Consider the following 11,856-nt stretch of genomic DNA (forward strand, 5'->3'; position numbering starts at 1 on the left):
TGTTGCCTGCGTCCACCCAGGCACACATCCATGCCATCCTGACCATTATGTGGATGTGTTTAGTCCGCGTCCACCCAGCCTATCAGATTGGTTTTGCTTTCCTACAGTCTCTATAATTCACATTTCATTTGTTCCCCAAGATTTCATTTCCATGGGATTACATTTCAGTTGGTCCATGGCACCCACCCCCAGTCCCATCAGCCACTGTTTCCAAGCGTGAACGGATTGAACAGGCGGCAGGCGCTTCCTCCGCAGGTGGCTGATCGCTTCTGATGAATTGTTTCCTTGAGATGCGTTTTCAGACGCGGAACTGGAGCAGTGACACCCTGCTCGGTGGCAGTCCCATTGCGTTGCGGTGCCTCCACGCTTAGCTAGGAGGGCCCGGGCTCACCACAGCACCCAGCATGAAGAAGCATTTCCAGAGGCCCTTCATTTATTTAATGTTTGCGACTTCACTTCGGTACAAGATGACATAATGAGGCATTTTAACTGACGGTGGAGAGAGGTGTAAGTCTGAGGAGCAAAGGAACGGGTCCAGGACACAATGAAGCTGCCGCCCTCTCTGGTTTCCCAGGCCTCTCCAGGGGCCGGTGCTGCTGCCTTTGTGGGTCAGGTGCCTGTGTGTGCTCTCCCCAGACAGCAGCAGCGCGGCCCCACTAACCCGCACGTGTGGGCTCAGGCTTCTCTCTCAGAACCCCAGCCTCACTCCGGCCACTGGTCACTCTTTAAAGTCACTGTGTCCCCTGTGGTCAGAACTGAGTCATCAGACTTAGCTCACCCTGGGAAGAAGCCAGAAAGCTCACACCAAACCCCCCACTTTCCTCCATTCAGACAGTTTCTGTGTTCCCTGACGACCCAGATCCTCCGTGGGCCACGCCCAGAATCTTCCAGCACCACCCGGTGGGGTCACGTTAGGTTCCACTGAGGACACGGAAATCTGAGGCAGAACTTTTCATTGCTGTGACCAGGCAGGTGACAGCTTTGACCCAAATGAGCATGGTCTGTTCTGAAGATGGAGGTTTACCACCAGGGAAGCAGTGACCACATCTCAGACTGCCACCTCCTCATCTGATTCCGGAGGAGAGAGGCACGTGCGTGTGCAGCAGCTTCACATCACCCACCTGAGCCTCTGGTGGTTGTGACCACGCCCGTGCCAGTAGCACTTCCCAGCTCCTGGCACGTGTCTCTAGAGAACAAGCCCTCTGGCCAGATCTGGACACATAACCATCCACGAACCAGGCCTGACCCTGCACAGGCCAACCTGAGGGGCTGAGACCAGGTCGGAGTCACCCACCGCCACATGGCCCACTGGCTCTGAGCCTGGCTCCATCGGACTTGAAAAGTCACCCCTGTTAACTATGACCTAAGCTCCCTGCTTTCTTCAGGGTCGCTGTGTTTCTGGGGTCCCTCAGTGTGGTGCCCAAACTTGTGTGCGTGAAAGCTCCCTGGAGGGTTTGTGAAGACCTGGGGTGGGCTCCATGGCGTTTCTAAGTCGTAGTCTGGGACAGGGGCCGAGGGTCTGCTCGTGCAACCAGCTGCCAACGATGTGTATGCTGCCGGCTGGGGTGCACGTAGACAGAGCCCTTGAGACACATACAGGGGACAAGAGCACAGGTGCTGCCGCCTCTGCTGGGTTATGATAAAGGGACACTGCTCCTCCCAGCTGCGCCTCAACCCGGGGACGGACGGAACTGAGGGCAGCCATGTGTGCACGCACACTCACACACACTCACACACAGGCAGGTGCCTCCCCCCCCCACACACACACAGTCTCACCCACACAGTCACATACACACATACACACACTCATACACACCTTCACACACACACACAGGCACACACATACATACATACGCACACAGGCACACACATACATACACACTCATACACACACTCTTAGAGTCACACACATAACATACACACTCAAATGTACTCATACACACATACTCTGATATTCACACACATAGTTACACACACCCTCACTCACACTCATACATTCTCACATACACACACATACTCAGACACACACACACACACTCACATATACTCACATAATCAGACACACACGCACACTCTCACCGTCACATGCTCTCATACATGCACATAGCCACACACACTGTCACCCTCACACACTCTCATACACACACATAGCCACACACACTAATATATTCACACACGTTCACACACACACTTTCACACTCACACACATTCACACACACCCACACACTCACATACCCCGCAGGCTCTGGAATCACTGAATCACTCCACCTCTGTTCCCTCATGTGGGGCCAGACAGTAAAAGGAAGGGTAGAGCATCTCAGGCAGCTGGATTGCTGGTCCCGCCCCTAACCTGTGGTCTGGTCTCTTATCCCAGGCCTTGTACGGACACACCCAGGCTGTCACCTGCCTGGCAGCATCAGCCACCTTCAGCATCCTGGTGAGCGGCTCCCAGGACTGCACCTGCATCCTGTGGGACCTGGACTACCTCACCCACGTGGCCCGCCTGCCTGCCCACCAGGAGGCCATATCTGCCGTGGCCATCAGCGACATCTCGGTGAGGCCCCCTTTCTCAACATCTGTGTCCTTGACATGTCTGTGAGCCCGGCTGTTTGCATGGTAGGTGGTACCCTCGAGAAACCCAGGGGCTGAGCACCCGGAAGTTGATAGTGCTCCAGATGTGCGGAGCATTCTCTACACAGACAGGATGGAGCCATTAGCATGTGCAGCACGGGGTCTAGGTTTCATTCTGTGCTTCCTTCTCTTCTCCCTTGGGATAGCGGGGGCAGTGGGAGGTCTCTGTTCTGGCAGGGGGACCATGGAGTGTGGCAAGAGGTTGACTTTGGTGAGGAGTCTGCTGAACTTACTAATTCAGCTTGTTGCCTGCAAATCAGTGGTGACTCAGCAGGTGCCTCTAGTCTCCATGGCAGGAAGTGCTGTTGTCTCTCCATGCTGGCTGCCTATGGGGAAAATGTGTGTGTAAGAGAGAGAGAGAGAGAGAGAGAGAGAGAGAGAGAGAGAGAAATCTCAGTGTGGAGTTTCTCCCAGGCTAGAATCCCCATCATGGGGCATAGACTTATCTGAGGATGCTGAGGCCCACATCAGCTCGTAGAAAACCCCAGGGCTCCCGGGCAGGGGCACAGCAGGAAAGGGGAGCATGGGAGGAGAGGAGATGATGGAAGGGCTTCCTACTGCCAACTTTGGCTGAAAATGGTGCCCTGGTGGACTTGAATCCAAAATGAATGTTATGTGGGCAGATGGAGGGTGGATAGATGAGTAGATCGATGGAGAATGATGGATAGAGAGGTGGATGGATGGATGGATGGATGGATGGATGGATGGATGGGCAGATTGAGGGATGCATGGGTAGATGGATGGCAGAGGGATAATTAGATGGATACATAGGTATGTGGGTGGCTGGATATTTGGGTGAACTAGTGAGTGGATGGTGGATGGAAAAATGGAAGGTGAACAGATGAATGAGTGGGTGTATCAGGAAGGCACCAAACTCTGATCTGCAAGAATGTAAAGCCTAGAATGAATGATGTCCCCAGACCTCAGAGAAGACTTATATCAGGACAACAACTTGTTGAACTCAACTTGTCCAGGAGCCAACCTAGTTTACTAAGTACCTGCTGGTCCCAGTGCTCAATGCTGGGCAGCCATGGTCTCTGGCCTCAGGCAGGGACATGGGGGAGCCCAGCTCGGGAGGTGGGGGAGGACACAGAGCTCCTGACCTCCCTTCTGTCGGTAATGCAAGGTTCAAAGGCCTGGCAGTACTCATCCCTGTGACCGTGGCCACTAATCCACTGGACACAAAACTAGACAAGGACTTGAGGGGCAAACACTCTGGATATAAACATTTAGAAGATGCAGCGGGAAAATTCCTCCTCAGACATTCCCTCCAGAGGGACGTTGTTCAATCTTATGAGCCACATGTAGCCATTTGAGCTTCTGTACTCTGCCCTCTACCCCGTAATGTCCAAAACTTCTTAGGGACAGGGGTGGCCGGCCAGGTGCAGGCTCTGTGTACACCCCTTCTCATCAGTATACTGCCAGGGAGAGAGCTGTGAGGAGTCTAAAGGGCAAGCCCCCAGCTTGTGCAGGGGAAGCAGTGTCCAAGCAAGCAGAGGTGTAAGAAGCTGGGACCTCACAGCTGCGCGAGAACGCAGTGCAGACCCAAGTCAGCGAGAAGAAGGGGTGTCTCAGGAGGTCTGGGAGCACCTGCTTAGTCTTCAGAAGATGGCAGGTTGAGAGTGCTTGGTGCACAGACTGAGAGCCTGAGCAAGTGGCTGAGCAGGAGGCTGGGGGGCAGGCAGTGACCCCGCTTGGAGTGAAGCCAGGTCTCCCTGTGCAGGGCATCGTTGTCTCCTGTGCTGGAGCCCATCTGTCCCTGTGGAATGTCAACGGACAGCCCCTGGCCAGCATCACCACAGCCTGGGGCCCAGAAGGAGCCATAACCTGCTGCTGCACGGTGGAGGGGCCAGCATGGGACGCAAGCCACGCCATCATCACTGGAAGTCGCGACGGCATGGTCCGGGTAGGTGTGTCTGGGGTGGGAGGAGGGCGCGGTACAAGAATGTGTTCATCTTTATTCTGCTCCCTTCCTCCAAGGGTCTGAACCTGCAGGCTGCATGAGACCATTCCAGACCAGGTCCCTGTAGCAAGTGACAAGGCTCTTGCTCTAGGGCCACCTCCTAGACAAGGCAAAGACAAGGCTCTTTCCAATATGTGTGTACAATTTATACAGACATACCCTCACATAATGAAATAAACATTTATCACAAAGTATGAAAGTTGAATGGCCAAATGCATAAGAACATATCCCAGTGCTAAAAAGAGATATTTGTACCATTCATTAATCTATTCACCCACTTGCCCACTCATCTACCCATCCAACTATTTATATCTCTACCTACCCATCTATCTATCCATCCATTCATCCACCCACCTATCCATCCATCCAATAAAAGATCCACCCATCTACCCAACTATTTATCTCTCTCCTTCCTCCCTTCCTTCCTTCCTTCCTTCCTCCCTTCCTTCCTTCCTTCCTTCTTTCCTTCCTTCCTTCTTTCCATCCATATATCTATCCTCCCATCTACCCTTTCATCCATATATCTATGAATCTATTCAGCTACCCAATGGTTTGTCCAACTACTCATCTATCCATCCATACATACATACATACATACATACATCCACCCAACCATCCATGTAACAGTCATTGAACTCTGGCTCTGTGCCAGTCACTTTATATAGGGCACACAGACAGTGATGATAAACAGGTCATTGTCCTCAGATACTCATATTCCAGAAGAGGGGACAAGCAGAAAATATACTCATGTGGTTTGTGCTATCATTGGGATCATTGAAATGGGCTGTGGATCCTCTGAGGGGGGCCGCGGAGAGGGGGAGCATCAAGAAACCAAGAAGGGAAGGAGAGAGAAACATTGAGGTGGAAAGAACAGGATGGGATAAACAAAATACAGGTGATTTTTCTGTGACTGACAGGAAGGATAAAGGAATGAGTAAAGATAAAAAACAATTAAGAGGCACATTTAAAAAACTGTCAATTCTACATTTTATGAAAGGAAATGTTAATTGAATACTACAAGGTATTCAAGAAAATGCCCATTGAATTCTGTAAGCATTTAGGAAAGCTCACTCTTTTAGTCTTGCCCTCAGAGGCCTCTACACTCAGTCTCAGAATCATCATGGAGATGATGCTTCAGGAAGCAGAACGGCTAACATGGTGGATATTCTGAGAGGAGAGTCCATTTATTTCCATCAGAGGAGGTGGCGTTTCAACTGATTTCCAAGGACAAGGGAGAGTCAGAGGGTCTGGAGGAGGCCACGCAGGTGGGGGCCAGCTGCCCGGACAGGAAAGATGAGGCTGAGGAGTCCCCTTACAGGTCCCATCTGTGCTGAGGGGCGCAGGGTCTTTGCAGAGAGCAGGGTGTCCGGAGCTGGCTGCAGGGTGAGGAGGCCACAGGTCTGGGCTCGGTGGCGCATGGTCCACATGGTCGGCCAGAGGAGCGGGCTGGCTGAGCATCAGGTGCATTTCTTCATCCACACCCCCCCCACCCCCCGCCGCCCATCGCTCAGCTTGGGAACTGAGCTCCTGCATAGCCCAGAGCTCACAGAAGCATCTAAGCATGGAAGTGGAGGCTGGTCCTCGGCCTTTGGCGACAGAAATCCAGACTCAGCAAGTGCAAGCCCTGTGTGGTCAGCCTGAGGGTACTGACAGCATGGCTCGGACCAGGGTCAGAGGATGGAGGCCCAGCTGCTGAGTGGTGAAGGGGGCCCCGGTGGGGTGGCAGAGGGATGAGAGGGCATTAGCTAAGTTACTTGGTTATAAACTGGCTGCTGAGCCTTGTCCTTGCGGGTCAGGGGTGAGGGAGATGTACTATGAACACACAGGGGTGGAGAGGGAACCATCCGAACTGCAGCTTGGCTAACACTTTGCACAGGGAAGCTGGAGCCTATGCAACCTTTTCCCCAAGAATTCATGAACATCGGCAGCGACAAAGCACCCTGCCTCCCCCTCCCCGGAGGGCCCCCGCTTCCCGCTGTGACGGAATGGGATGGGCCCTGAGCCTGCAGAAGGACCACTTCCCCCACCCATAGCGATTTTTCCTTTCGGCAGATTTGGAAGACTGAGGACATGAAGGGGTCTGTTCCTGGGCAGGTGACACCGGAGGAGCCCTCGGCTCCGCCCACCAGTCCGAAAGGTGAGTGCCCCGCCAGGGGTGCAGCCAGCAAGGCGCTTTTGCTGGCTCAGCGCCCCCTCTCCTGCCCCCTCCTCAGCCCCAGGGCTGCAGCTGAGTGAGAAGGAAGTGGTCATGCGCTTCTGGGTGACTGGGCGAGTTACTGGACCTCTCTGTGCCTCAGTTTCCTCCTTTCTTGCAGCTGTCATGGAGACGTCTATTGTTCAGGGATGAGAGGGCATTAGTTAAGTAACTTGGTTACAAACTGGCTGCTGAGCCTTGTCCTCCTTTCTTGCAGCTGTCATGGAGCCCAGGGAAGCCACTGGGTCTCTCCGGACCTGCGAGATGCTGGGGAGGCAGGAGCACAGTTTCCTGCCGGAGGCTGTGGGGTGGGCAGCAGCATGGAGAAGCTCTGCCAAGTGGCGGCCTTGGCCTCAGCCTGGAGGGACCCTGAGCTCTGGCGTGTGGCTTGGCTGTGTGAACGGGGAGGGGAGGGGGGTTGTCGGGGCCTCCTGAGCATCTGGAAGGGCCACACCTTGCAGTGCTTGACTCTTTCTCCAGCTACCTGGATGGCTCCGCAATGTCCAACTCCCCAGCCAGGGCCTGGTCCAGCTGGAGAGCCAGGCTCCAGGCAGGAGCAAGGAGGGGTCACGCTGTATTCCAGGGAGAGGAAGGTCATAGGCTGCAGCCAGCCCTGTTCATCCAGGTTCACCCCACCCAGCTACCCACGAGAGTTCCTTAAACCAGCTGTGAGGATCATCGGCATTGGCATCGCCCAGGGCGTTTATTAAATGCAGAGCCAGGTCCTGTGCCCAGCCCAGCCCCCAGGAAAAGGTTGGGGCTGTTAGGATTTCGTGTCTGTCAAGTGCTCAGGTGGCTCTTGGCACGCACCCCAGGACGAGAACCGCTGCTCGGAGCAGAGCCTCTTGGAGTTGGGGTAGAAAATGTGTCCCCCTGCTGCCACCACGGCGTCATTGCCACGCCTGAGGGAGAGCAGACACAAGCAGCCTCACGGGGCACATGGTCTGTGCATTCTCAGTCCTCGTGGCAGCCCTGTGCAGTAGACATCTCCATGACAGCGGCAAGAAAGGAGGAAACTGAGGCACAGAGAAGTCCAGTAATTCACCCAAAGTCACCCAGAAGCACATGGCCACTTCCTTCTCACTCCTGCCACCAGGGCAGATGTGACCACTGCCGGACAACCTCCATCACAGCTAATGCCAGGGAGTCACGGTTCCCACCGCCAGCCCGTCTTCTCTGCCATGAGCGCAGGCACTAGCCTTATCCTCCATGCTGAGCCCCGCTTAGCGCTAGCAGATGCAGGTGCAGACTCACCAGCCCCAGCCAGTGCAGGTCGGGTGCTCATGATATTGCTCCAAACTGTTTGTCAGAAAGAGGCCAGGATTGGGCATGACGCATGCATGTGTGCATACGTGTCCCGTGTCCTCAGGTGCCACAGGGGCAGGAGGAGAGCCTTGAAGACACGAGGGCACGGCACCTGTGCGCATGTTCTCTAACTTCCTTCTGGAATCCGTTTACTTGTCAGTTGCAGCAGGACCTGCCAGTTGAGCCCCTCAGAGAGTTGGACTCAGTCTGGAATGTAAAAGTGCTCGGGGCAGCTGGCTGCTCAGGCTTGTCCGCAGCACACATGCACACGCGTGTCCTGGTGCACAGGCTGCCTGCACACCCAGCAGCCACCTGGGGCAGCGGGCAGCTGCCTCATTCCCGCCCAGACGCCAGCCAAGTGGCTTCACAGGGGCAGACGCAGCTGAGGTCTCTCCATCTCGCCTCCGCACTGAAGGAATTACTGTCTGCCCCCAAATGCGGTCATTAAAATGAGCGAAGTAACAATCATTGAGTTATATTTTTTGAAAAAACATTCTCAGCATTTAATTATTGGTTGTGGTGTGAGAGGATTTAGATAAGTTGATAAAGCCAACTTTATATAATTTATTTTTACTAGGCAATTAAGGGCTGCATTACATCCTGGCAGCAAGGTATTGTGGGGCATCTTATTAAGCATAAAGCCAGTAAACACTGATGAACAATTTTGCTGAACTAGGCATGCAATTTAGAAAGCAATAATACACAAATCCAATTTGGTCCACCACGGATACGCGGCACGTCAGCACATGTAACTGTCACAGCCGGCAAATTAAATTGGGACGGCCCTTTTTGCAACAGCACAGGCCAAGATTAAATATATTTTCCCCTCAATTTAGCAAGTTGCTGACCACAAATATAAATATGTGTGTGTGTGTGTGTGTGTGTGTGTGTCCCTCGTGTGGGTGCACACGTGCATGTGTGTGAAGCCACTTGGGCTTGCTAACTGGCTCTCGCACGCTCCCCACAGGTCACAGGTGCGAGAAGAATCTTGCCCTGTGCAGAGAGCTGGACATCAGTGTGGCTTTGACAGGGAAGCCCAGCAAGACCAGCCCTGCGGTGACTGCTCTGGCCATGTCCAGGTAACCACAGCTTGGCTTCTGCAGGCTTCCAGCAGAGGGCGCTGTGGCCACCCCGGGGAAAGTCTGGGCCTGGCTCAGGCAGCCTCACTGTGGGACCCAGGAGGGCCCACCGAGCACAGAACTCAGGTCAGGTGGCCATGCGGGGCCCCAGGAAATGTATTTTAGCACATACATGTCCCTGCTCTCTCTCATGGAATACCCATGAATCCACAAAGAAATCCAAAAGGTGAAAGTAAATTGCTTTGTGATTTTATCCTAAAGAGGGCCTTTTCCTGAGGCCACTGCCGATTGCAGTGTTTATCCTATTAATGCCGGGAGGGCTGTGACCCCATGCAGAATAGCCACATATCAGAGGCCACAGGGCCCCGCTGCATCTCAGCACCGGAAGCACCTGGGGAAGCCGGAGGCAGGGGCAGGCTCGCGGTGCGGGACTGCAACCTCCATGCTGGCCATTTCCTGGCTGCGGCTGGGATAAGCTTACTCTCGCACTCCTGTCTCTTCTTTCTCTTCCCAAGAAACCAGCCCAAGCTCCTGGTAGGCGATGAGAAGGGGAGAATATTCTGCTGGTCGGCAGAGGGGTAGGAAGGAAGAGATGGCGGCGGCCTGGGCGCAGCAGCCGTGGCAGCTGCAGGAATGAAGCTGTGCCTGGACGCCTCCCCTCTCCTCGGCTCCCGGGACCTCGGCCTTGCCCTGCACCATCGTGGGCTTTTACACACGGGTAGGAGCTCGGGGCTCCTGTGAACAGCATGCTGGCAGCCGGGACCCTGACACACCTGCTCACCAATCACATAGGATCGCCTTTCAAAGAGCTTGTTGCACTGAAAAAAAATGGGGTTGCTTACTGAAAACTAGTGGGAAATACTGTATTGTCTTTATTTTATTAAAATGACTATTTTCCGAGTGTAAGCGCTCCTGAGTGTGACTTCGCCACCCTCTCCAGGCAGCCTTTGCATCTCTCTCCTTAGGAAGCCGCCCTCCTGCCTCCTTTATCAGCCCCTCCAGTGGTCTTGCCTGCCCTGCCGGGCCTCGCGGGGAGTGAGGGGCCTCACTCAAGAGGCTTCTGTGGCTGAGGCACAGGCCTTAGACCTGAGGCTGCTCAGTGCAGGCACAGGGCAGTCCGCCTGCAGGGCCAGCCCACGTAGGCCTGCCCGCTCAGCTCTGCGCTCCCAGCGGTGGGGGTCCCGGCCACGCCCTGGCGTGGCAGGCTCTTCCCAGGGCCCGTCCTTCCGTGGAGGCCAAGGGCCACGGTCCACATGGCGATTAGAGCTGGAGCTGCTCCTGGGAAAACTTGGATGCCAGGTGACCCCTGCTCTCCACTGAGCACAGGGCCCTCCGAGGAGTTCCAGTCCCTTTGTGCCGGGTCACCGTGGGCTGTCGTTGGGCTTGGAGGATCTCCCCTCACGCGATTGTCCACTCCCAGCAGCCTTCGGAACTCATGAAGGACACGCACCTGCCCCTCGAGGACGCCCAGCTCAGGCGGTGCACAGGGACGAGGGCGCCGAGCTCCTTAGCGCCATCTCCCCTCCCAGGTTCCTATAACCTGCGCACAGCCCGAGACCCCGCCAATCTAGCTCAGGCCTGGGGTGGCAGGAAAGGGGCCTGGTGTCTGATGGCTCCAGGGGCAGTGAGTCAATTTAGAGATAAATGAGGAAGTAGAAGTGGTGCATAGCTACGTCCAGAACAGTGACGAGGGCGGTTAGAAAACCGACCTGTCTGTAAACCTGGAAGTACCTGCAAAGAGAAGGTGGTGGAGGAGACACAGCTCCGGGTCAGGGCACTGCCCCTCGGAGGAGAGGGCTGACCCGGCCGAGGATCGGCCGCCCCGCACTGTCTGCAGGCGCGGTTAGCTCACACGCCTTTCAGCCTCCTCGTCTGTCTAGGCTGCACCGGACGGCCCCAAACTGAGGAGCAGAGAGCACCCCTCCCCGGGAAGGCCCAGAACCAGGGTCGTAAACCCAAGGCTGGCTGCTGTCATGCTCCAAACGCGAGCCACAGCGCTGGCCCACGTGGACGGTGCGCTGGCCCAGAGGCTCTCTTGGGCATTTCACTCAACAAGCCTTTCCGAGCACTGGCCTTGGCTTCCCAATATCATGGTGGGGGGGGGGGGGGGAGGGGAGCAGTGTCCGGTCTTGCTGCAAACAAGGGTGACTTGAGGGGAAGAGCTGTAGGGGAGACATTCACGCCCTGGGGAAGGTGAGATCCCTGCCTGGGAGATGACACCAGCTCTCGTAGCTCTGGAGGCCAGACGGCTGAGGTGACGGTGTCAGCAGTGTCTTTGTCCCTCCTTGGCTGTAGATGGCTGTCTTTTCCGTGTCCTCACATGGTCTTTCCCTTGTAACTGTCTACATTTCTCCTTTGTATGAGGACACCAGTCAGACTGGACTGGGTCCCGCCCTAATGATGCCAATTTAACTTACTTACCTCCTCACAGATGCCATCTCCAAACAGGGTCAAACCTGCGATACTGGCGATCAGTTGTTCAGTGGACAACTCGGTCCCTGGCACTGGCTGGAGGAGGTGGCCCTAGAGCAAGAGCTAGCGGGCAGGCAGGGCGTGGCCTCGCTGCGATGGAAAGCAGGGCATTTAGGAAGAGGGCAGCACTGGCAGAGACCCAGGGCTCAGGGCTGGAGGCAGGACGAGCCAATGGGTCAAGACAGGCAAGGCGCCGGCGGTGCTCTAGGCTG

At 55.3% G+C, this 11,856-nt stretch overlaps 1 protein-coding gene across 1 annotated transcript; it reads left to right on the forward strand.

The window, feature by feature from the left end:
• Positions 1-2,374: 2,374 nt before the first annotated feature.
• Positions 2,375-9,871, forward strand: LOC102425970 (WD repeat- and FYVE domain-containing protein 4-like; the record flags this gene model as incomplete). Its single annotated transcript, XM_006108944.3, has 5 exons — positions 2,375-2,554; positions 4,355-4,537; positions 6,647-6,731; positions 9,061-9,172; positions 9,688-9,871. Coding segments are annotated over 5 exons (627 nt in total), but the record flags the coding sequence as incomplete, so codon positions are not given.
• Positions 9,872-11,856: the final 1,985 nt, after the last annotated feature.

Source organism: Myotis lucifugus, unplaced genomic scaffold (assembly GCF_000147115.1).
Source record: "Myotis lucifugus unplaced genomic scaffold, Myoluc2.0 scaffold_4501, whole genome shotgun sequence".
In the NCBI taxonomy this organism is placed as follows: domain Eukaryota; kingdom Metazoa; phylum Chordata; class Mammalia; order Chiroptera; family Vespertilionidae; genus Myotis; species Myotis lucifugus.